The 25,632-nt window shown below is 44.3% G+C and overlaps 1 protein-coding gene across 1 annotated transcript; it reads left to right on the top strand.

The window, feature by feature from the left end:
- The first annotated feature begins 1,714 nt into the window (after nucleotides 1-1,714).
- GAPVD1 (GTPase activating protein and VPS9 domains 1) lies at nucleotides 1,715-24,788 on the top strand. Its single transcript, XM_058818163.1, has 27 exons — nucleotides 1,715-1,756; nucleotides 2,518-2,714; nucleotides 3,038-3,881; nucleotides 5,040-5,126; nucleotides 6,248-6,382; nucleotides 6,497-6,686; nucleotides 7,561-7,641; nucleotides 8,382-8,542; nucleotides 9,312-9,441; nucleotides 10,191-10,316; nucleotides 11,148-11,321; nucleotides 11,618-11,758; nucleotides 12,365-12,499; nucleotides 13,061-13,180; nucleotides 13,624-13,701; nucleotides 13,834-14,207; nucleotides 14,713-14,800; nucleotides 15,177-15,257; nucleotides 15,918-16,040; nucleotides 16,527-16,656; nucleotides 17,038-17,147; nucleotides 17,767-17,926; nucleotides 18,225-18,412; nucleotides 19,075-19,288; nucleotides 19,842-19,914; nucleotides 20,287-20,484; nucleotides 21,169-24,788. The coding sequence occupies exons 2-27, from the start codon at nucleotides 2,530-2,532 to the stop codon at nucleotides 21,307-21,309; spliced, it is 4,467 nt and encodes a 1,488-aa protein (XP_058674146.1). The 5' UTR covers nucleotides 1,715-1,756; nucleotides 2,518-2,529; the 3' UTR covers nucleotides 21,310-24,788.
- Nucleotides 24,789-25,632: the final 844 nt, after the last annotated feature.

Below are 25,632 nucleotides of genomic sequence, written 5' to 3'. Positions count from 1 at the left end.
ACACGTGGGTAGTGGCCGACTGATGGGGTGTTATCAGGTAGTCACAGGACCAGTATATTTAGCAGCACAGATGCAGCTAAGGGCACTCTTTGGAGCCTTGTTTTGGGCCTGGAGTTCAGAGAGGCAATTAGTTTTAAAGGAGAAATCAGAATGCACAGCAGTTGGCAACTTCCCACAGCCTCTCAGGGCCTCAGTGTCTGCTCTTCGTGAGGAGGTGCCCAAGTTGTTCCTCTGTGGGTGCTCACCTCACCTTCCAGCAGGGTGAGGTTTCTGCTGTCAGTGATTTTCAGCTGACATCACAAACGGTTCAGTGCAGGAGTCTGAGCTCTTTTTGCTGGGCAGGTGGGTTAATGTGTGTGTCCCATCTCTGCACTGTGTGGGGCTGTGTGGGCTTCTGCTGACAGGGCTTGTGGAGCTCGCTCTGACCCATGGGCAGAGGAGGAAGGAGCACAGCATCTTCCTCAGAGGCTTCTTAGGGAGCTTTGCCCATCCCTGTGCTGGAAACATCTTCTCTAACAAACAAAACCAGAAAAAGACCCTAAGTGAAATCAGGAGAAATTGCTTGTAAGTGTAGGAAGCACCTCAGGAGTTGTTTAATCAGCTTGGCTGCTCTTAAACGGGTTTGTAACCAGTGACACAAAAATAGAGACTTGTTTTGAAATTTGGCAAAGCAAAGGACTGTAGGCAGGGGCTACAGGCTGCTCCTAGGGGTATTCCATATGGGTCTCCTCTTCCTTCCCAAACTTGCTTAGAAGCAGGAGATCCACTTGGAGTGACTTTCTGTCCAGGAAAGTGGGGACTGTGGGTTGACACCTGAAAGTGGAAAATGCCAACGAAAACTGTTCAGTTTGATCAAATATGAGCAGCTCTTGAGCACAGCCCTACAGTGGGAAGCTCTGAAAAGGCAGAAGGCAGCTCTGCAGGTCTTGCTTGTGTGTGCTTTTATGGCTTCACCTTCTTTTTCCAGGCTGATAGCACTGTCTCACAGCCTAAAGACTGGTTACTACTGTGTTTGCAGGCAGTAGCAAGTTTACTGCTGGTTTGTTGTTTTGTTTTGTTTTTTTTTTTGCAAGCTCTTAAATTCTGAGACTAAAAATATATTTGTTGCAAGAAGTTATTATTTGTTTCACAAAGAACTTTGGCAGCAACAGTAATGTTTCTTCTTCTAATAATTTCTCTGAGACTGTCCCAGTTAAAAACATCTGAATTAGCACATCCCTCAAGTTCCTGTCGTAATCTCATTTTTGGATGCATCAGCTGTAGCCTCTGATTAGGGTTGCTGAATTTGGTTTGGGGTCTTTTTGAGTTTGGGGTTTTTTTAAAGAGCTTTATACCCAGTTTTCTGTGTTTGCTAGGAATGGCCTTTAAACCTTGGGGCGTAATAAAATTGCAATTTTTTTTATGCATTGTGACAACTTCTCTGTTCATGTCTGCCTGGCTTCTGGTTGTGAGGTTAAAACTATAGATGAAAGGACTTAATTACAGAAGGAGCAGTGATGGTTGTCAGTGCACCTGGTTGTCAGGCTGCAGAAACCCAACAAATGGGACACCTGTGCCTAATGAGGGAGCTAATCTGTATTCTTCAGTGAGGATCACCTCCTGCTCTGCTGAGCAGTGAAACAGATCTTTAAAACACTAGCAGGGAGAGCACTGGGCCAGCACGTGGTATTCCAGCACGTTAGTTGTAGTTTCTCAAGCATGGTCTGAATGGGTTTGTGAAGCAAGGCTTGTCCAGAGTCACTGCAGGTTGTGGGAAGTAAGTTTTTGTTTTGACTGTAGTATTGCTTTGAAGGGAGCCCTTTGGCATCTCCATTACTGATACACGTGACAGGTATATTATGGTCTGTTACAGGTGAAATCTGTCTCAATCCCTGTCCTTCCCAAATTAGCTGCTGTGGCTGTTAGTTCTAGTGGGGAAGACATGAAGCAGTTAACCATCAATTCTGAGATTCCAGCACCCAGGTCCTTGGGTAGTGCTGGGTTGTGTGGATGGGCTTTGGGGTGAAGGACAGTGAGTGGGAATGGGGGCTGGTCTCCATCTCCCTGAACCTGTGTCACCTGAGCTGTTGCCACATGTCCCCAGGTAAGGCCAGGTGCAGTTGAGGTGTGGGCAGGGCTGTGCTCTGTTCCTGCTCACCAGGGCGAGCTGAAAATACCTTCAGCTTCTGTGCCAGTGGGCCTGCTGTGTGCCAGACGATGGAGCAGCACTTGGGAGCCTCCATTGAGAGCATGCCTCAGCAGGGAGGGATTGAGGAGGGCGCAGCAGCGTGCCCTGCCCCGGTGAGCCTGTGCCCACTTGCAGGGCTGGCAGGGCTGTCCCTGCTGGGCTGACCCACGCTGCTCTGTGTGCCAGACAGTGGAGCTGGCACTGGGAACCTCCATTGAGAGCGTGCCTCAGCAGGGTGGGATTGAGGAGGGCACAGCAGCGTGCCTTGCCCCGGTGAGCCCCCAGTGAGCCCACTGCAGGGCTGGCAGGGCTGTCCCTGCTGGGCTGACCCTCGCTGCTCTGTGTGCCAGGGCTGGGGCACCATGGTGAAGCTGGACATCCACACGCTGGCCCACCACCTGAAGCAGGAGCGGCTGTACGTGAGCTCGGAGAAGGCGCTGATCCAGCGCCTCAACGCCGACGTGCTGAAGACGGCGGAGCGGCTCTACCGCACGGCCTGGATCTCCAAACAGCAGCGCATCAACCTGGACAGGCTCATCATCACCAGGTACCGCCCGCCCTCTGCCAGCCCTCACAGCCTGCGGGCTAACAATGTGGGGCTGTAAGCCAAACCTCAGCTGGGCAATCTCACACCAAAAGGCACTTGTTGGCCATTGAAGCAATTGGTTTTTTAATACCCGTGTTAGTTTTGCTTCTGTTCACGAGAGCAAGCTATCCAGAATTTGCAAAGAATTTGTAGTAACTATCTGGAAAGACTTTTTGCTCTGTGGCAGCCTGGTTTATAGACAGATCACATGGTGTCTCTTAGCAAGTTTGTTTACTTAAGAGTTACTTAAAGTACTTAAAGTGTTTCAATGTTTTTCTTTAAAGTGCTGAAGCTTCTCCTGCTGAATGTTGCCAGCATGCAAAAATCTTGGAGGACACACAGTTTGTGGATGGGTACAAGCAGCTGGGATTCCAGGAGACTGCTTACGGAGAATTCCTGAACAGACTGAGAGAGAACCCCAGGCTGATTGCATCCTGCCTGGTTGCTGGAGAGAAGCTCAACCAGGACAACACCCAGAGTGTCATTCACACGGTGTTCACCTCCATCTATGGCAACTGCATCATGCAGGAGGACGAGAGTTACTTGCTGCAGGTGCTGCGGTACCTGATCGAGTTTGAGCTGAAGGAAAGTGACAACCCCAGGCGGCTGCTGAGGCGAGGCACCTGTGCCTTCAGCATCCTGTTCAAGCTCTTCTCTGAAGGACTCTTTTCTGCAAAACTTTTTCTTACTGCTACCTTACATGAGCCGATCATGCAGCTTCTGGTTGAGGATGAAGACCACCTGGAAACCGACGCAAACAAGTTAATTGAGAGATTCTCCCCAGTACAGCAGGAGAAGTTATTTGGAGAGAAAGGCACAGAAAAGTTCAAGCAGAGGGTCCAAGAGATGGTTGACTCTAACGAGGCCAAGCTGGTGACCCTGGTCAACAAATTCATTGGCTATCTCAAACAAAACACGTACTGTTTTCCCCACAGCTTGAGGTGGATTGTGTCGCAGATGTACAAAACGCTGTCGTGTGTGGACAGGCTGGAGGTTGGCGAGGTCAGAGCCATGTGCACAGATCTCCTTCTGGCGTGCTTTATCTGCCCTGCCATCGTCAACCCTGAGCAGTACGGCATCATTTCTGATGCTCCTATCAATGAGGTGGCAAGATTTAATCTGATGCAGGTATGATTCACAGCCAGGCAGTCTTAAAAATATATAAATGGCTTTTTTATTCTCTCTAGAACTGATGCTACTGCGGAAGGTACTGTCTATTCTCCTTATAAAATGAATGCTAACGAAATATTTGTGTTAATTGCTGCTGGAAAGGCAGGCTGCAAAGTTTATCTGTTTGCTTAAAATACTGACTTGAAAAAATTGACAGCATGTATTCCTGCATCCCTTAGAAGAGTTGCAAATATCCTTTGTAAAAGCTGTTTTAAGGGATGGAAGCTAATGCATAAAAATGACTAGAAGATGAATTCTGGAATATGTGAAAAAGAATGTTATGCTGTTCTTGCAAATGTTAAATATTATACCAGGTATTGCAAAAAATAATGAAATACTTTGCTGAAAACCCCTTGTAATGTCCAGTGCTCTACTTGGAGCATTCCCCAGCCGTCATGACCAGCTTTTGTCATTATGCAAACACTTGGACAATTTAATGATGTTACACAGGGAAGTATCTGAAGGTGTTGAGCCACACTTGTCTGACTGAGGAAGTTTCTCCACGTGAAGAACAAAACCTGCTTTTTACTGTTGTCTATAAAGTGGGCAGGGAGTGATCCTTACAGTGCAGTCACGCTGGGGAGTTTGCTCAGTGTTCCTCTGAAATCCAGCAGCAATCCTCTCCTGTGTCACTGCTCACGTGCTGCAGCAGAGCAGGTGGCAGCTCTTTAAAGTGAGGGCTGCTTTGCAGTTGGAGATGAATAAGGGATATGTGCTCTGAAACAAGGGTTAGCCCTCCTGCTATTTCTCCTTAGTAAAATATATGCAGCCTTTGAAAATCTCTAGGTTTAGATGACCTAGATTCAACCCTCAATTCTGATGTGTTGCAAAAACAAAACATGCTTTGTCCCTGGGAGGGGGAAGTATGGATGCTCACAGCCTACTGTGTGTGCACATTTTCTTGTTAAAGGCAATGACTGCTTTTTTTTCCTAAAGCTTCTTGCATTTTTTTCTTCCCTGAAAGCAAGCACAAATCTCTGTCCACTCGATCAGAAATATTCCTTGGAGTATTAAATGAAAAAGGATTTAGAATGGAGGAGGTTTTTTGAGTATTTTTTATAATCAGGTCCATCATGGTATGAAAGGCTTATTCTGTGTACTTCTTTTTGGTTTCAGGTTGGGAGACTTCTGCAGCAGCTGGCAATGACAGGCTCTGAGGAGGGAGATCCACGTACGAAGACCAGCCTCGCTAAATTTGACAAAGTAAGAATCCAGGCTGAAAAAATCCAAGATTTGGTGAATACGTCATCATCCTTCTGCAGCTCCTTTTTCAGACTTTGCAAAGGACTTACTAAGTATTAAATTTCCAAGTTACATATCATGAAAAGCAGATTAAATCCTGAATGAAGCTGGGGAAAAAAATCTTGAACACTAGAATTAAGGGTTGAGGATTCTTGCTTCTACTCTGACTTGATATTTCTTAAAAGAAAATATTTTTAAAAATTAAATTAAATGGTATTTTCAAGTGAGCATTGTAAATGTTCAAGACCAGATTGGACAGGGCTTGGAATAACCTGGTCTAGTGGAAAGCGTCCCTGCCCATGATGGGGGTTGGCATTGGGTGGTCTTTAAGGTTCTTCCAACCCAAACCACTCTATGATTCTGTGAAATACTCAATTCCTGTCTGTGGTTTTTCAACTGAACCTAACGAAGCACTTTGATCTGAAAACAGCCTCAGTATAATGCCTGTTTTAACACCAAGTAATTTCTTAGTGCAAGTAACTTTCTTTTTTTGCATAGTTCTCCGTTTTTTATTCAGCTTTTCGTGTTAGTGTGAATCCATCCGTAGCCATAGAGCCGGTGCCTTCATCAGAGCAACAGTGAAGCTGATGACCTGTGATAGATTGTCAAGTGTTTAAAAACCTGTTGGCATCCTTGGTAACCTTGTATCTGTCCAGGTTTTGATAATTCTAGTTGCTACACAGTCACCACACAAAGCTACAGATTTATTGTACAAGTAACATTTTCACTGAGATTAGAAAGTGATGTCGTTGTTGCTTCTTTGTTTCATTTTCAGTCTGTGCTCGGCAGATCCTTCAGGAAGGGCCTGTTTATTGCCATTGTTTTTTTCCTTTAAATTGTAAGAGGACATTTAAGTAAGTAATACTTTGGAATGCAGGAAAGGAATGAAGGAAATGCTCAGAGTAACTGCACACTTTCCTTGCTTGCTCTTCAGTGACCTTGAAATATCTGCTATTCTATCCCAAGATTTCAGAAACAGGAAGCGAAACTTGAATTATTCTGTAGGCTGCTTAACTCCTGCCATAAGTTTCATCCCAAACTCTAGGGAGGGTGTCTCATTCCTGCTGTCTGCTGTGTCTCAGAGCTGTGTTGCTGCTTTCCTGGACGTGGTGATCGACGGGCGCGCGGTCGAGACCCCGCCGATGTCGGCCGTGAACCTGCTGGAGGGGCTGAGCCGCACCGTGGTGTACATGACCTACAGCCAGCTCACTGCCCTGGTAATGCCCCTGCTCCTGGAGAGGGCCCCTGGAGCCTGCTCCCTCCTGTCCCACCTTGGCCAAAGCAGGCTGGTTTGCACTGCAGCTCTCACCAAAACCGGTGTCTGTGTTTAGGTTGGCTTCATGCGGAACGTGATGTCAAGCGATCAGCTCAAGGAAGATCGGATGGCTTTGGAAAACTTGCTGACAAATTTACCCCAGAACAAGCCAGGGAAAAGCAGCAGCCTTGAAATGACTCCGTATAACACCCCCCAGCTTTCTCCTGCAACTACTCCAGCCAACAAGAAAAACCGACTGCCCATAGGTAAGGAGAGCGAGCGGAGCTCCCGCCTGGCTCCTGACACCTCAGGCATTTCTGTGCCAATTTCTCACTTACTCTTCACCTGCACTTGCAATTCCTACTTTTTCTGTGTAGATAGTGAAGAATTTTTCTTAAACCCAGGTAACTTCCTTAGTGTCTAGTGCAAGTGTGGTGAATGACCTTCATCACTCCAGCCTGAACTGGAGAAAGTTTCTGGACTGGTTGGGAGTCATAATGGTGGTGATTGGCAGTGACAATAAAGGGAAAGGTGGGAAGCAGATCTAGGGGGAAAATTGCTTAGGAAAGTAGTAAGATGGAAGCAGAGGCATTTAATTAGTGGGATAGAATAAGTTTAACATTTTTGTTAGAGAACAAATGGACAGGAGGGTGAACAAGCAGGAGCAGGACTTTCAGAGTATGTGCTGACAAGAGAAGGTTTGTTCTTTCTCCATTCCTTGCCTGCTCTAATTCCAACTGTCAGTATTCTGGAATGCAATTTTAGGTTGGTTGGGTTTTGTTTTTTGAATAGGATTTCTGGGTCTAGATTTTTTCCATATTAATAATACTTTCTTTTAAACTAGGAAGTGTGGTACTCTTCTTCAGTATATATTTATATGAATATGACCATGTGGGATATTTTTGTTTGAGAGATTTGGTGTTGGTGTGCAAAAGGATGAAAATATACATAGTCCAATAAGCGGCAAAAAACCACCCCAAAAACAAACCTGTCCCATGTTGGTTTAACTCTGCTTTTGAATGGTTCTGGTCTTACACTTCTATAGTAGTGGCACTTTACAGCATTTATTTTATGGTATAAAATAGCTTTTGCTCTAAGTTTTTGTTTCTTTTGTTTCATTTTAATGCTTTCGAACTCCAGGACAGCAGTTGGCAGCGATTACTGCCTGGGATACCTCTGCTACCAATCTGTCAGCTCACATAACTCTAGTAACCCCTTTTGGTGGGTAATGCCCTCTTTCCATTCTTCTGTGCAACTCTGACTTGTGTCACATCACTCAGCATGCCTTTGGGCCACCCTGGCAGATTTCTGCAGTATATGAACTCATTTTGTGTGCATGTGGGTTATAAAAACCCCTCTGCCAGATAATTAGAATCTGGCTGCCACTTCTGCACACTTGCCTTGTTTTCCTTGGCTCAAATAAAGTAGCAATTGGTGTCATGCTGCCATTCTTAGAACCTTAATTTCATGTGGGTGTTTTTATTTCTGTGGAGCCAAATGTGGGAATCTGAGGCCAGTTGAAAAGGAGACATAAGAGTGGAAAAGTAATCAGAGCAAACCACCTGATGTTGTGTTGTGTGTCTGGGTTTGAGACACCTGTTAGAATAAGATTTCCTATTTCTTAGGAGAAAAAGCCTTTTAAACAAATTAATTAGAGTTTTAAACCACAGAAACCTAGACATTTTTTAAGTAGCGAACCTAATTTTCTCATATAATGTATGAAAGGTCTTTCTGTGGTTGGAATAGGCTGAATTGCTGTTGGCAAACAGGTCACAGTGTACCTTGTTTTTCTGCTTCTCAACTTTTATGTTGAGTTTCCTTTTCCACAGGGCAGTACTGAAGTTTAAACATCAGTTCCATCTCTCAAAAGTTTAATAATACTTTGATTTTGAAAATTTACTTAGTGTGTATTGCTAATTAAAACACTACAGTTCTGTATTTCCATTGTATTATTTTCTTAGCCACTCGAAGCAGAAGTAGATCAAACATGCTAATGGACCAGCATGGAGATCATGAAGGATCCTCCCAGGAGACTATTCCAGAAGTGCAGCCAGAAGAAGTGCTGGTGATTTCTCTGGGGACAGGTCCACAGATTACTCCAGGAATGATGTCAGAAAATGAGGTATCCACAAACGATGACATCTCAGATGTTTTGGACCATGCAGCCTCTGTCTGCTCTAATAGCACAGCAGGGAGGGTGCAAAGCTAAGTTTGGTAATAAAGCTGGAATGGGAGTTTAAATCCTTACTGAGCTTGGGGGTTGTAGCTTCCAAACTGGCCTTTGGTAGAGGGGGGTTTGTTCCCTCACTTAAGGAGCTTAAGAGCAGCCTGGGCTCTTGGTCTGGGTATTAAGAAATTGCTGTGTCTCTGCACGCCCTGTCCTTTGGGTCCAGGGACACAGTGAATGGCAGAACTGGAGCACTGATCCTGATGCTTTTGGCAGCTCCTGAAAGGCACAGGCCCAGGTTCTCATGGGGGCAGAGCTGAGCTCACAGTGCCATCAATGCCTGCAGCCTGTTCCTGGGGCAGGGCTGGTGTTCAGCCTTTTCCTTCTCCAGCTGTAGCACAGCTGCTGCTTCCAGCTTTGGTCCCTGCCTGATGGTTGGGATTATCTCCTCTGGCAGCCTGGTACAGATTCTTTCACACTGCTCTGCTCTGGGGGCGATGAGGGAGCTGTGGCTCCCTTGTTATCAGGACATTCCTAATGTCCATGGGGTGGTTCCTGACAGGCTGTGACTTGGGACTTTGCTGTCTTTTTTCTAACAGAATGTTAGAGATTTGATTGTTCCATTAACAACACAAAAACATGTCTCCGATGTTTTGTTTGCTGTTTAATTACCCGAAAAAGAGATGATTTGAATGAAGTCCTGTTTCTCTCTGCCACCCTGCAGGTGTTAAACATGCAGCTTGCAGATGGTGGGCAGGGAGATGTCCCCATCGACGAGAACAAGCTCCATGGCAAACCTGACAAAACCTTGCGCTTCTCCCTCTGCAGTGACAATCTGGAAGGAATATCTGAAGGTGAAGGGCTGCTTAAGTCTTGAAGAAGTTTTGTTGCTCTATTGGGCTTTTTTCCCCCTTAACTGTAAAAGGAAGGTGTGTTAAATGCAGCCTCTTGGCTTTGCTGTTTTGAAGACTGTGCTATTTCACTCTGAGAGCGTGTCTTCTTTCTTAGTTGTTCAGAGAATAAAGCCTGGAGCTAAATTTTGACCTACAAAGGCATAACTGAATCTGAGTGTTGGGAAGAAAAAGACTAAGTGTGTTTAAAAAGAGAAAATAGAGGGTTTTTTGTTTTTTTTTTTTTTTTTTTTGTTTTAAACTTATGTGCAGTACTAGTTACTAAGATAATCTAACTTAGCTCTAAACTTGAACATCTCAGACTTATTTTTCATCATGTTCTAATTAGCTGTTACATGTCTCCGAATAGTTTCTGCACAATTCCTTTATGTGAACCTCAGACATAACAAAGCACATATGTCTGTGGGATGGAAGAGGTTTGGACACATCACTTTTGCATTATTTTGTATAACTTCCATAACTTCATTTTTGCTCTGTCTCCTCAAAATAAGAGAACAAATTCACAAGCAAGTAAATAAATTAAAGACAAAGACTTTATTGGCTTTTAAGTTCCTACTAAGTACAGTAGTGGTGAGATTCAATATTTTGTGTTGGAACTGCTACTTCATTTCATTTTTCTGGTGAGTTTTGTGTCCTGAATTGTTAATGCTGTGTATTTAGGAGCTGTTATTCAATGTGAATCTGTGTTCCAGGCCCTTCCAATCGCTCCAACTCGGTGTCCTCCCTGGACCTGGAGGGGGAGTCGGTGTCGGAGCTGGGCGCGGGCCCCTCGGGCAGCAACGGCGTGGAGGCTCTGCAGCTGCTGGAGCACGAGCAAGGCAGGTGCCCCCCTCCTCCCAGGGCCTCAGCTGCTGGATGTGCTAAAGCCAAGGTCTTTGTGGAGAGAGGCTGCAAAACTGACGAATTCAAGGAAAAAAAGTAGACATTTTCCTTGTGCAATCGCTCTTGTATTTATTTGTGGGTTTGGTTTGGTGGTTTTTTTTCCCCCCAAAAAATATTCTTTGTAGTCTGTTGTTAGGAAAACAAAATTGCCTGGAATTTTGACACTTAAGTCCTTTATAGGAGACTGTAAAGTTTTGCTTGATATCAAGCTCTTCCATTCAGGAATAGGATAATCTGGATTGGAGTAGTTTGGAAGTATCTGGACAATTTTCTCTTTAATGTCCATTTGTCAAACACTGAACAGGTTGCCCAGAGGTTGTGGTGTCTTCAACCTAAAGATTCTCAAAATACGACTGGACATGATCATGAGCAACCTGGTGTCCTTGACCAGGGCAGGAAGTTTGGGCTGGAATGATCCCTGGAGCCTTCAGCTTTTCTGTGATCCTGTTCCTCTATGGGAATTGTATCAGTGTCTTTGTAGCACTACATTTCATTTATTTTTCCTGTCAATTTAGTTGATAGATTATCATGTGTACTTCCAGATTTTTCTTCTTAGGTCTCAATTTTTTTTTCAGGCAGCATTTCCTGAATTCCTACTCAGGAAACAGTAATAGTGTTTTACAGGCCTTCCTTTAACCACTGCCTTACCTGGTAGAATTAGGGGGCTGTTTGTTTGGGATTTTTTCCTAATGTACTCTTACAGGCTTTCAATCTGCAATAATTGGAGAAGCCTTTCAGAAAATCAAGAACTGTTTCTTTTTCCACAGCCACAACTCAGGATAACCTGGATGACAAGCTCCGTAAGTTTGAAATCCGTGACATGATGGGTTTGACTGATGACAGAGACATTTCAGAAACTGTGAGTGAGACCTGGAGCACAGATGTCCTGGGAAGTGACTTTGACCCCAACATCGACGAGGACCGGCTGCAGGAGATCGCAGGTAACGGCCGTGCTCTGGGTAGGTCCTGTGTGCTCTGGAACCCGAGGCTGCAGAGCCCTCATCCTCCTCCTCCTCATCCTCCTCCCTTCCTCAACAGGGGCATTTCCACAGATTCAACTGGAGATTTGCTCTAGGAGGATTTCTGTGTGCATGACCTGGACTGTGCTTAGTTACTGGTTTCTTTTCAGCGTTGTGTTTGCTTTACCAAGGACACTTTCGAGGTGTTCTTCCTTTTGTCTCTAGAGCTGACTGCCCCAGCCCAGCTCTAGCCATACGCTCCGGCTTTACTTTTGCAGGTGCAGCTGCAGAGAACATGCTAGGCAGCTTGCTGTGTTTGCCAGGTTCAGGATCCGTGTTGCTTGATCCCTGCACAGGTTCAACCATATCAGAAACCACAAGTGAGGCGTGGAGTGTGGAAGTATTACCAAGTGATTCAGGTCAGAATCGGGCAGTTTTTGTGTATTTCTTTAGCATGATTCTAAGACTCTTCCAGAGGCATAGAATGCAAAACAGCAGCCTCTTCCTCCTCCTCTTTCTTCAAGAAATTACTGTCCTAGGCTTAAGTTAGTTTTTGTGAATACTTCCAGGATTAAAAGGACAAAATGCTCCTAGGCAGAACGAAGATGGAAAGCATTGGGAGAGACTTCTGTTACCTAAGAAATTCTTAAGGTCTGAAGGGGAAGAGAAGGGTTTTCAGAGCAAATTTGTGCTTGCTTTCCTTCCCTGTGGTAGGAGCTATCCAGGACTGTGGTTTACTTTGGTTAGTGAAGATGTGACTCTATCCTGTTGTCTAAGACATACAACAATTAAAACAGTAAACACTCCTTAGCATGCCTGTACAGACAGAGCATTGCTGTCTGTGCAGAGTCCTGCCTTCTGTACCAAAGGATAAAAGAAAACACTTGCTGAAATGGTTGAGTTCCCTAAAAACTTGATGCACTAAATCACCCCCCACCCCTTCCTTCTGCTTGTGAATGTTTAGGGAGCGTGGAATTGAGCAATGATACCTTCTCTCTCTACTGTCCATTGTCTCCCTTTTGCAGAGGCTCCAGATTTAAAGCAGGAAGAGAGGCTCCAGGAGCTGGAGAGCTGCTCTGGGCTGGGCAGCACGTCTGATGACACAGATGTGAGGGAGGTCAGCTCCCGGCCCAGCACCCCCGGCCTGAGCGTTGTGTCAGGTGTGTGAGCTGTCTGACAGTGCTGCTCCATCTCAGCATGGGCACCACTCGCTGTGCTGCTCGTGCTTTATTTATACATCACTTCACTCATAAAACAATTTCCTGCACTTGTTCTGGAATTTTCAAAGCTGTGATTCTTTGTTCACCTCACAGAAGAAGTAAAAAAGGCAGCAGAGAGATAAATGCCCTGTGCTGCAATAGCAGTGGTTAGCAGAGGAGTATTGCTTTGGAAGAAACTCCAAACTTTCTTGCATTTAAAACAACTTATTTTATTTAAATAAATCATAGCTCTAGTTCTTCATTTTCTGCAAAGTATATAAGAGTGGGGTATCTTTCTAATGCCTCTTGCCAGAGTGTATTCATGGCTATGGTAACACTTTTCAAGATGTAGAGCAAAAATAAGCTGTTGTTTTATGAGTATAGAATTTTGTAATGTCTGTAGGTGCTACTGTGAGTTGGAACTTGATTACTCACTGTCCAACAAACATTTTAACAGCCTCAGGATTTTGCTTCCTTGCTCTTTGAAAGACTATTACAGATGCTTCTTTTGTTATGTGTAAGGTATTAGTGCAACATCTGAAGATATTCCTAACAAGATTGAGGATCTCAGGTCTGAATGTAGCTCTGACTTTGGGGGCAAAGATTCTGTAACAAGTCCTGACATGGATGAAACAGCCCATGGTAAGTTATTTACATGGAATCTCTGATAAAAACAAGTGACATTTATGGAATCCTTGAGTTTTACAATTTCTCCCCAATTTCAAAGTGCTAGTGACTAAGCTTAATATTTTCCTTATTTGCCAGTACTGTATTTGTTTGACAAAGAGGCTCCAGTGCTTTGCTGTACTAGAGCTTGAGTACTAGATCCAAAGTCCCTAATTCAGTTTGATTACATTGACTGTCCTCTTGCATTTTGGAACTGGGCTGCTCCTCAAGAATTCCCCATTTTTTGTGATGTAACTCTTGGTAATTTCAAGGTACTACAGAGATCTTTCCATACAGAATATCTTTACAAATACTTTGCAGTATAAGTTCTGTAAACTTTTGTTGCTGAAGTCTATTTTTCCAGTGTCTCTCATGTTGGAGGCAGTTTTGGCACTGACTTTGTTCTCTCTGTATTTCAGGAGCCAGTCAGTTGACATCTCCTCCTTCTCAGACAGATTCTTTGCTTGCATTGTTTGACCCTCTGTCCTCAAATGAGGGTGAGTTATAAAGATTAAGCTTTGTTTCAAAAAGAGGCATTTTCAGTGCTTCTATGTTAGTAGCAGGTAATCAGGTAATTTGGAATAATATTGAAAGAAATGTGCGTGGCTTCTTTCTGCTTGCGCCCACAGGTGTGTCAGCTGTGGTAAGGCCCAAAGTGCACTATGCAAGGCCCTCTCACCCCCCTCCAGACCCCCCCATCCTGGAGGGGGCCGTGGGAGGCAACGAGGCGCGGCTGCCCAGCTTTGGGTGCCACGCTCTGGTGCCCGCGGAGCTGGAGGCCTTCAAGCAGAGGCACTCGTACCCCGAGAGGCTGGTGCGCAGCAGGAGCTCCGACGTCGTGTCCTCGGGCAGGAGGCCCATGAGCGACCCTGGCTGGAACAGGCGGGCTGGCACCGAGGACAGGGAGCTGCCCGTGGCCTCCGGCAGCGCCGGGGCCGCCGCGCTGGCGGCCGCCTCTCAGTCCTCGTCTTCATCTCCCAGCAAGGACTCCTCCAGGGGAGAGGTGAGCCTTCCGTTTAGCATTTTGTTTTTGTCTCTCACGCCCACTTTAACTGCACATCTAACGCCAGAAAGTGGGAATTAGAGGTCTTTAGGTAAGGAATTACAACACGCTTTTGTTATCCTTTAAACGTTGGTCAGTAGTTTTATAAGATAAAGCTGCAGATGTTCAGAGTGGCTTAAATGAATCTGGCTTTTCTTAAATTTACTGGATGAAGTTTACTGGTGGCACTTCCGAAACAGATTCATTGTAGTGTTAAACTGCTACAGCAGCCTGAAAATTAATTTTCTTTAAAAAAGAAATAAGTGAAACTAAGGTTCTTTGTGGCTATGGGTTTGCGTTTGCGGGATGTCTTCTTGAGGAGAGATATTTCTGACTTAATCTGCTCTTTGTGCTCTGCTGTAGTTCTGTTTTTACAGTCAGTGTAGCAAAGGCTGATGTGAAGGAGAAATTTTCTCCTTACACTTGATTTGGTAAATGCTCAAATGTAGACTCTGCCCTTCTGCAGATTGAGGAACGGAAAGACAGTGATGATGAGAAGTCTGACAGGAACAAGCCCTGGTGGAGGAAACGTTTTGTGTCTGCCATGCCCAAAGGTAGGATCATGTCCCTCTAGGTTTGGTACTTCAGTCGGAATTCACACTGCCTTTATTGTCTCTTTAGGCACCTTTATGGTTAAAGTATAAATAAATATGTAAATAAAAATGGGAAGCTACCTGACTCCCTTGGCTAGTAGCTCCCTAGAGTGTGCTGTACCTGGAAGGCAAAACTGTTCTGCCTGACCTCCTGTGTGTTAAAGGTGGAGCTGGCTGTAGGTGATGACAGTACAGTTCTGCTCTACCCCATGGATAAACTTAGGCTTTTCTGGAAGTTGATTTGATGAACATTTTCTGCATTAGCTCCTTCCTTGAAGTTTCTGCTATTTGGCCATTATCTCAGAGTAGTCTTTGATGAGGTACCTTGCATTTTCAGCTCCTATTCCATTTAGGAAGAAAGAAAAACAAGAAAAAGACAAAGATGACATGGTGCCTGACAGATATGCAACGCTTCAAGGTATGTGAATAACATCATCATAGTAATTTTCTCTCAGAGTGTGCCTCCTGGAGCTCCAGAGTGCCCACCAGGTAGCTATTGACAGACAGGTACATGCTGTTGTAGTTCGTGTTCAGAGCTGACATTTTGAATAAGAAACTGGATAAAGATTTCCTGCCTTGAAGGCTGTTTTTAAGTTGTCACATGTCTGTCTGGGCATGCAGTGGATTCTCAACTCAAGTCCTCACTTCTCCCCCACCCTCATTATAGAGCTCCTGTCCTTGTCACAGCTGAGCAGTAAGGATAGCTGTACACACAGTCCTGTAATAGTTACTTGAGTGTTAAATTAAACATGGTTTGAACCTGGGTGTTTCGTTTTCTGTTTGCCTGATCCTTTCTAGAAGTCTTCAAATACTCAAGAGCCATTTGTGTATGCAGTATAAATGTGCTGAGGATCTGCTCAGGATCTGACTTCATTTGTTCACTTTGATTGTACTGTTTGTTTTCTGATTTGCCTCAGACTTTATTAATACATTTGAATTTGGACTGCACGGGACACAAGCACCTCTTTGTTTGATCTGGCTAAAAACAGAGTCCAAATGTGTAGGCTTAAGTTTTTGTATTTGCTTTCAGTTGGCCTAACACCAGGGTAACTCCTGTTGTTTTTTATGGTCCTTCCAGATGATCCCAGCCCAAGGCTCAGTGCACAGGCACAAGCTGCTGAGGACATTCTGGACAAGTACAGGAATGCAATCAAGAGAACGAGTCCCAGTGAAGGAGCCATCGTGAACTACGACAGTGCAGGTGAGAACCTGCCTTTTGTAATCACCACCAACACAGCTTCTGCTCCTTAAAGATAAAAACACTTCAGTATTCTAGACAATGTTAGGATTAGCAGCTGAGCAATGTGAACTCTGAACAAGGAATGTTTTGTCAAATAATCTGTGTGACAGTCCCTCAGAGGCTGGGAATTAAATCAGTATTCCCAAGGACAGTTTTTTTGTATTGCCTTTGAGGGAGCTGGGTGTTGATGGCACATCTGCTACCAGTTTTTTGTTTTGTTGTAAATGGCACTGAGGAAGTGCCTTCCAAAACTTTTGCAGTTTTTTCTTAGGAGTTTCTGGGTTGTATGTTTTAATGTGCATTTTTTCATATATCCAGAACTAGCTGGTTTATTTGCTGTCCCCATTCTCTCACTGACCGTAGAATAATGAGAATAATGAGCAGAAAACTGGTCTGGTTTCTTCTTGACTCGTCTCTTGAGGTGCAGTGTGTTTTTGGTTTCCACAGAGGCGATTGGGGATGGTGAGAGCATGCACGACTCCCCACGGGATGAGGCTTTGCAGAACATGTCTGCAGACGACCTCCCAGACTCTGCAAGCCAAGTAGCACAGCCACAAGGTTCTGCTTTCTCCTATAGGTAAAGACATTTCTAGGTTTCATCTTAACCACAAAGTAGAATTAAAAGCTGAAGCTGTGTGACTGGTTCCCACAAGAATCTTAATGCAGATTCATTGTAAACTTTGATGTGCTTTTAGTTTTAAATATCTCAAACTGTCATATTTCCACTGGTGGAGGGATGTTTGTAACCAGAGAGGACAGAGCAATTCAGTGTTTAGAAAATCCCTTTGAAACTGGTGCTGTATCAAAAAACTGATATTCTAAAGTCTTGACAATGCTGTATATTAAAATGATGTTAAATAACTTCTAGGCAGTATTAAATAAAAAAGAAAGTAAAGATTTCTTATTGAAAAGCAGACCATTCATCAACTGTGTTAAGAAAATATTTTTCTTCTTTAAGGGATGCAAAGAAGAAATTGAGGTTGGCTCTTTGTTCAGCAGATTCTGTTGCCCTCCCGATGCTGACACATTCAACAAGGAATGGTCTCCCAGACCACACAGACCCTGAAGGTACAGGCTCTTTGCACTGTGTGTCTCTCCTTGTCCCCGTGTAATAGCACTTGTACTGCACCATTTATGGTCCCTTCTCTTTGCCATAAATATTGAGGGCACAGGCTGCCTTTTGCCCCCAGAATGTTTTCATTCTTACTCCACAGGCAAACTGCCATCTCAGCCTGCTCTAAGATTTTTTTGTAATGAAGTATCACAGATAGAGTGCAGGTTAGAGCCTGAAGCTAGAGAATAGACTCTGAAAATTCATGTGCTGTTGGGAGTCGTGCCACTTGAATGATTTACTGGGTCTTTATGTTGACTTAGTATAAATGTGTTGTGTTGTATCCTTTCATTCACTCTGGGTTTATTTGCAGACAGGTGAATATGTCACCTCAAGGGGTTCCTCTTCACATTTCAGAATGGTTCTAAAAGCTAGATAAGATAGTGATATGGAGGCTTATCCTCTGACAGCTGGAAAATTCAAAAAGGCTTCTTAAATTGTTCTAAACTAACATTTATTCCCTAATGTACAGAAGTTTTGTTTTAAGCCATTAATGTGTTTCCCCTATTCAAAGATAGTTGTTTTCACCGTGCCTACGTTTCTTTTCCTTAATGCTTTTCCTTTGTTCTTTGTTAGATAATGAAATTGTGTGCTTCTTGAAAGTCCAGCTGGCTGAGGCCATCAACCTGCAGGACAAGAACCTGATGGCGCAGCTGCAGGAGACGATGCGCTGCGTGAGCCGCTTCGACAACCGCACGTGCCGCAAGCTGCTGGCCTCCATCGCCGAGGACTACAGGTACTGTGCAGGGGCTGCTCAGCTGGGGCTCCCCCACTCGTGTCTTTATTCACCAGCAGCTTGGGAAGGTCCCTTTTGGTTTAAATTGTATTCAGGTTGTTGCAGGTTGTTGCATCTCTGCTTCCCCACAAAAGGGTGCAATTGTCTCACCCATGTGAGGCAAACTTCCAAATTCAGGCATTGTTTAGTTTTAAAAGGAACAAGTGGAAGAATCCTTTGCAGTCTGACTCAGCAGTTTAGTTTATAAAGCTGTTAGCCTGTCTTTGCTGTGAGTGTGACACAGGGCTCTGTGCTTTAGGAAAAGAGCTCCATATATCGCTTACCTGACGCGCTGCCGCCAAGGCCTGCAGACCACCCAGGCACACCTGGAGAGGCTCCTGCAGAGAGTCCTGAGAGATAAAGAGGTGGCCAACAGATACTTCACTACAGTCTGTGTGAGGCTACTGCTGGAGAGCAAGGAGAAGAAAATAAGGGAGTTCATTCAAGGTAAGATTAATGCAGATAGTTTTTATAATCCTTTACTCTGTATTTAGATGCTGACTTGGGTTAATGTTTTAAAATATGTCTTTTGATCTGAGGAGTAGATTCCTAAAATGATTTTAATTTCATATGGTGAATTAATGGCTAAACAGACAGATTACTGTGACATTACAGTATGTTGTGGTAGCTAAGTTATGGTAATTTTTCATGGCCTGAGAGAATGAAGGTAATTTGACCTTACTTGGCCAAAAAAGTTGTGCTAAATCACATTATCTGCCCCATGGCAGAGGCATGAATACTATGAATTATTTTATATCTACTGATACATGATAAATCAAGTTGCAGCATTCAGTTCTTAGTCCAGAACCAAAGGCTGCACCTTAAAAGATATGGGGGATAGTAACAGTGTGAGTCAAGTGAATCAAAGATTCAAAAATATCACAGCGTAAGAGACAGTGGCACCAGGAAACTCAAAACAGCCACTTATACCAAACTGGTTCTATGTTCTCTGTGCACATATCTGACTAAATGAAGCATGTAAGGAATTTGGAGTCAGTTCTTGCTCCTGGAGCATGTAGTACTGCACCTTAAGTGTGCCTGAAAAACTTAGCAGAAGTAATATTTTTTTACTTAAGCAAATGTTCTTTCTCTTCCTCCCTTTTTATCAGATTTCCAGAAGCTCACGGCAGCAGATGATAAAACAGCCCAAGTGGAGGATTTTCTGCAGTTCCTGTACGGGGCTATGGCTCAGGATGCCATCTGGCAGAATGCCAGTGAGGAGCAGCTCCAGGATGCACAATTAGCCATCGAGCGCAGTGTGATGAATCGCATCTTCAAACTCGCCTTCTACCCTAATCAGGATGGAGATATTTTGCGTGACCAGTAAGTTAATGGAATCCAAAGGACTTGTTTTCTCTTTTGCACTTGGTGCAGTGGAAGTTGTGCAGCCCTCCTGCCACAGACTTGTCTGAGTCAGCCACACAAATTCATGTTTTCGTTCAGAACATTTTGTAAAAGAACGAGGAAGGGCTTTAGCATCATCTGCAAATGTGTTTGCAACAAACTGCTAGAACAGAAAAAAAAAGTTGTAAGTGTGATGATTTGTGGTACAGACTGTCAGGTCTGCAAGTGTGTGTGCTGAGAGAATGATCAAAACCTGGTTCAGGACTGGACCTGGTCCATTTTCTGTTTTCACTCAGTATTTTCCATGCATTTGGGGTTCCTGTGGTTTAGAACAGATGCTTTTGGGATGCTCTAGAGGACGTGTGGTTGTTCTTGGCTGTACAGAGCAATTCTCTATATCTTCACTGGCCTGGTGTCCATCATCTGTAGGGCCACGTTCCTGAAGATCTTTCTTGTCCTATCAAACATGAAGCAAGTTTCCTCAGCTGGCTGGCTGCTGCTTACTTTTCACTCTTGTTTTTTTGTGTTTCAGGGTCCTTCACGAGCACATACAGAGGTTATCCAAAGTAGTGACTGCAAACCACAAGGCACTTCAGATACCTGAGGTAACTCTTTTCCTTTGCTTCTGTATTATGCGTGTTGGGGTTTGGGCTGGGATTGGGATGGGGAGAGGACTGTTCTGTTTTACACTTAGAAGGGTTGCCTTGCTGCCAGTGACAGCTGAAATATCCTTCAGGAAATTACACTGTACCCATGCTGTGGCTGTACCCAGCTGCAGCTTCTCTGGGCAACCTGTGCCAGGGCCTCACCATCCTCGCGGGGAAGAATTTCCTCCATACCTGTAACTTAAATCTCCCCTCTTTCAGTTTGAATTCCCCTTGCCTTACATATTCCCATTTCTCCACCACCTGTGAGCCCGTGGTGGCTGAGCTGCCCAGCAGAGCTTGCCCCAGGAGGGCTGGTTTGGTCGTTCCCAGGTGTACCTGCGCGAGGCGCCATGGCCGTCGGCGCAGTCCGAGATCCGCACCATCAGCGCCTACAAAACGCCCCGGGACAAGGTGCAGTGCATCCTGAGGATGTGCTCCACCATCATGAACCTGCTCAGCCTGGCCAACGAGGACTCCGTGCCTGGGGCTGATGATTTTGTTCCTGTTCTGGTCTTTGTTCTCATAAAGGTGAGTTCTTTTGCAGAGATCACAAACCCCAGTTAATCCTGTAATAAACAAGCAAAGTTAGGAAACATAATGCCTGTGGGTCACGAGGAGCTGCCCAGGCTCAAATCCAGATCTGATTTAGAAGGGTTTGAATAGGAATGTCAGAAATGTGGTCAGAGTTACGGTTTTTGAATCCAAGCAAACTTTGCCGGTGGAACCAAGAAAATTGGGGTGCAGATGCTGTGTGGGGAGTAGAGTTTGCTTGAGGCATGTCCACAGCATCTGTCATCTGCGCCTGCTTCATGCTGTCCTCAGGACCAAGATGCAGACCAGGACTGACTTGGTTGTGTTGCTTTTTTGACATGAGTGAAGAATGGTCTGGCATGTAAGATGCTGGAACAACAGGCTTTACATGTGTGAGGTCCTGATGACCTTCACAGATTGTGGCGTGTTCCCCCTCTTTCTCTTGGCCTGCTAGTAATTTTTCCTTGTTAGAAAAATGTTCTTTTCATCAAACCTGATGCCTTCTGAGCATGTGAAGTGGGGCTGGAGAGGATAAACAGTCCCTACCCTGCAGGCAGGTTACACACTCTGTAGGATGAGGATCACTGCACAAAGGGAATTGTGCTTCTGTTCTGGACCTGGCGGTGTTTGTTGATGCTGGGCTTTGCAAGCAAGCTGTATCTCTGTCTTCTCCCACCCCAGGCAAACCCCCCTTGCCTGCTGTCCACCGTGCAGTACATCAGCAGTTTCTATGCCAACTGTCTGTCTGGAGAGGAGTCCTACTGGTGGATGCAGTTCACGGCAGCCGTGGAGTTCATCAAAACTATCGATGACCGCAAGTAGCTCACACAGCACGGGCAGACTGAGCAGGAGAGGAGTTTCTAAGAATGTACAACAGCTGCAAAAGCTGAAGAAAAGACTTTCCTTGTAAAATACTGTACAGAATTGAGGCATTTTAAAACACACCTTTACTAATCTAATTAATTTAACAGATTTTCCTCTTCTCTTTGGTTTGCATTTTCCTCCCCTCTAGATACTGGCACTGCAAAAGGGACCACAGTTTTCAGGTATTTTGGAATTTCAAAACATTCAGAAAATTCTTCATGCTTTCTCCACCACCCCTCTTCCTGAATTCTTATTCACGTGAATAATTCACTTCATTTAATTTCTAATGAAAAACTGAAACAAGAGGAAACGGGGCAGCCACGTAGTAAACTTTCTAGTTGAATACACCTTTTATTAAGAAAACACCAGCCACACTGAAAGTTTGTAGTAGCTGACATCAGTTATTGGTTGTATTTCACCTAAATTTTAAATCTGAGAGGACAGTGTAAATATTATATAACTATATTTAATGCATTGCAAGTATCTTTGGACTTCCTATCCTTTGAATAAACAAGCAGAAGCCTCTCTGACCTCTAACAGGTTGTGACCTACCATGTTTTGGTGACAAAAGGACTTCCTCAAAAGGCTAAGATTTAAAAAGGGCAAACTGAACTATTTATTGATGTAATTACTGAAATTTCTAAAACTGGAATTTATAATAGGGCTTATTAGCTAGCTGAACACTTCTTGGCTAGGGCATTAGGGTGTTACAGAGGTTTGGATATATAGAGGAGAGGGACTGTAAGTTACAATAGAAAAGTCTAATATAAAAAGGAGAAATAAAATACCTTACTGTAATATTTTTTCTGAGCTATTGTGTATACTGTACAAACCCCAAACAGAGATCCTTAACAGAACCTTGGGCTGTAATATATATTTTGATTAGTGACATTAAATACGTATGCCAGGGGGTTCAGTGAATGTTTTTACTAAATGTTCTTCGTGTTGTCTGCTATGCAGCAGTGCAAGTTTTACTGTTCATAAAAAATATTTTAAAATAATATAACACTGTTCTTTATGAAACATATCATGACATCAGTTCAGGGTGTTTTATAGATTTCTCACCCCGCCTTCCCCTTAAACTGACAGTTATCAATTTAAGGAGGTTTTTATGCACAACACCACATGGATTTTTCATGAGTGAAGTGGTCTGGGGCATGTTGGCTGTATATAAGCACTCACTGCTCTTTTTCAGCTTCAATGCACTGAAAAAGGACAGCGAGCACTGAACTTTTTCACGTCAGTATTATTTCTTGCTCTTTCCAGTGTTCATTGCACTTCTGACAGAGGGATGTGGTAAGACTTGGTGTCTGTGATTGGTAAAGAAAACAAAATCTTTCTCACATTCTTTTCAAAACACGATTGGTTCATTTTTGTGTGTGTGTGCATTTTGATGATTAAAACCTGTAAGCAACTAGTACTTGGGAAAATCATGTGGTCAATTGGAATTAGAGCAATTTATGTAAAGTATTGAGTGCTTGATTTGGCTGTGCTACTTGTCAAGGCATAATCAGGAAAGTCACTTTTTAGGGCTCTCAGATATAACTCAGTCAAGCAGTTTTTCCAAACTGATCCCATATGAGAAGGTGTGATGGTAACCTTTTCCTTTTCTCTATAGTCTTTCTACCCCAATTAGAGACTCAGTTGTGTGGAGGAGCAATACTCAGTCAAAACAGAATTCTTCTGATCTGCCTTACTCGGTGTCTCAGTCTGTGTAGCATTGCAATATTCTGGTTATTCAGCCTTGATGGGTTTTTGGTGCTGAACATGTAATTCAATATTGCAAGCACAGCCCTGCAGCAAAGCACAAACATGCCCTTGAAGATATGGCCAGATCATATCAAAAAGCAATATAAATTCATTTCTATTGAAGTGTCCTGTAATATGTAATTATTACTTGAATATCCGAGATGTTAAGACTGATGTGTGAGAGTTCTGCGGTTTGGGTGTTGGTTGAGGAGAGTATTTGTGGGATCCCTGAAGAAGGCACAAGGACGCAGGAGGTGGTGATCACCCCTGTGCTGCCCCTCTGTGCTGGCCTGGCTCACCTGGTCAGCACCGTCAGGGCTTTCAGGTTCACTCTCCTTTATGGAAGGGACAAGAACCATTTCCTTCACAGCTTTTATCACTTGCTTTCTCTGCATAGAAAAATACTTAAAAGAACTGGAGTCTTTTTTTAAATGTTACTTAGTTATTTTAAAACCAGTAGGTGTTTCAGTGAGCCCCAGGTCAGCCGAGAGTTTTTGTAGCAAGATGGTCCTTTGCTTCTTTTTTCCAGCCTACTCTGAAGGTCCTTTATTAGTCTTGATAGGTGTAGTTAGAGAATTAGGCTTTCCAAAGAATTCAAAACCTGCCTGTAATGTCCTTTTACTGTTTTCCCCTGCGTCCCGTAATGTTTTGTTTTAAAATGCTGAATTCCGTGTCTAGGAAGTGATGTTTTTAGGTTTGATGTGCAATAGCCAAGGTGGAAAGACACTGCATAGAGGACCAAAAGTAGCAGAACTGCTGCCAAAAGGTGCCAGCCACGGGCCTGTTGCTGTAATCTCGGTGCTTTCTGTGAGTTTACCTACTTGAGCCACTGGAGGAGGAATGGAACATTTTGGGCAAAGTGGAGCAGGGCAGGGTCCTTGGTACCAGGTCCCAGAGTGGATTTCAGGCTTGGCCGTTGTCTCAGCACTGATGTTGGCACGTTCTGAGGGGCTGCCACGTTAAACAATGGCATGTCTGTGCCTGGCAGTGCTGCAGAGGTGCTGGTTTCCTTTCTGGGCAGAGGAGGGAAGGGAAAGCGCTGGGGCTTTCATCTCTAGGAGATTCCTTTGTGCTCCTAAGTGAGATTTCTCTTTAAATCTTTTTAAAATCCTCTTTAATGAGAATCTGAATGTGTCTGGCCTATCAAGGATTTGAGTTTAAAAGTTTTTGTTTTGAAGATCTTTTACTACCAAATGCTGAATGTAACTGCCATAAACTTCAGGAAAAAAGCCACGAGCATGATGCTGTTTCCTGTGGGTGAGTCTGGTGAGCACAGAGTTGGTTTGTATTGCTTGGAAATGTTCCTGTTCTGTCGGGCCAAATTCTCATGGAATTGGAGAGCTCACTGCCATGGGAATGGGATGGGGAAGGGGTAGGAGAGGGGCAGAGCTGCTGGCAGCAGAGCTGAGTGTTGGCACGGATGGGGCAGTGTGCCTGCAGAGCTGGAGCAGCACAGGCGGTGGGGACAGGGGAAGGATGCTCGTGTCTGGGTGCAGCTGGGGACGTGGTTGAGCCTGTACTACTTGAGAATTAACCTCTGCTCAGTTAGTAATGTGTGTTCTGTACCTTTTAATTGTGCTTTACCTCTATTGAAAAGCTTTGTACTGCCTCTCCTCTTTGGTAAAGCCTTTATAAATCTAAATTAACGAGCTTGCACAATCTTGTATACAGGAACCCCATCTTGTCTCTTAACGTGATTATTAATGTATTATTCTGTAAAAACTGATTAAAAGGAGAGCAGTTTAACCGCTTGGCTTTGACGTTTCTGCCTTGTTCCAGTGCCATCAGAGATGTGCTGTGATGGCCGTGCAGGTGTGAGCACTTCCACTAACTCTGTGTGGTTTGCTCTGGGCATTGCTGCTCTGCTCCATCCTCACACACCCAGGGAAGGGACTGGCAAAAAAGAGCCAAAATCCAGTAAAGGGGAGAGGAAGCTCCACTGCACTGACTGCTTAACACAGAGCTCTTCAGTTATAACTTTGAATCTGCAGCTTGGCTGTTCTGGTAGCTTGGGAGGAGAGAAATGGCTCTGCCTGCAGCAGGACTGCGCCTGTCCCTCTGCTGGCTGCTGCTCGATGCCTTGCTGAGAGTGGTCAAGTCCAGAAGTATCATGGTGGGCGTCTTTTTTCTTAGGAAGTGCTCATTTTTCCTGACGAGACTGGAGGGGTTTCTTCAGCTGCCGCAAACCCTCCCGGTGCCGGTGCTGGTCCCGGTGCCGGTCCCGGGCGGGGCAGGGCGGGGCCGGGGCTGCCTGAGCTCGGTCCCCGCAGCGTTATTGACCTTGATTCTCTCTCATTTGCATCCAGCATTTTTCATCCTCTGGAATATGGTGTTTGGGGACCTTTCCATCATTAAGTGGATTTACAGCAATTTCCTTATGTGTTTTCTCCAAGGGATTCTGTTATGAGAGGCACATTAAATCTCCATTAATACCTCATTATCCGACTGATAAGATTACCATGATAATGAGGCAGAAATTCTAATTGTTTCACTTCTTATTGTGCCTTTCATTAAATCATATACCTGGAAGTT

The sequence above is a fragment of the Ammospiza caudacuta genome, chromosome 21 (genome assembly GCF_027887145.1).
Source record: "Ammospiza caudacuta isolate bAmmCau1 chromosome 21, bAmmCau1.pri, whole genome shotgun sequence".
Classification (NCBI taxonomy): Eukaryota; Metazoa; Chordata; class Aves; order Passeriformes; family Passerellidae; genus Ammospiza; species Ammospiza caudacuta.
Note: the sequence above shows the minus strand (reverse complement) of the source record. Positions and strands in the feature narration are given on the sequence as shown.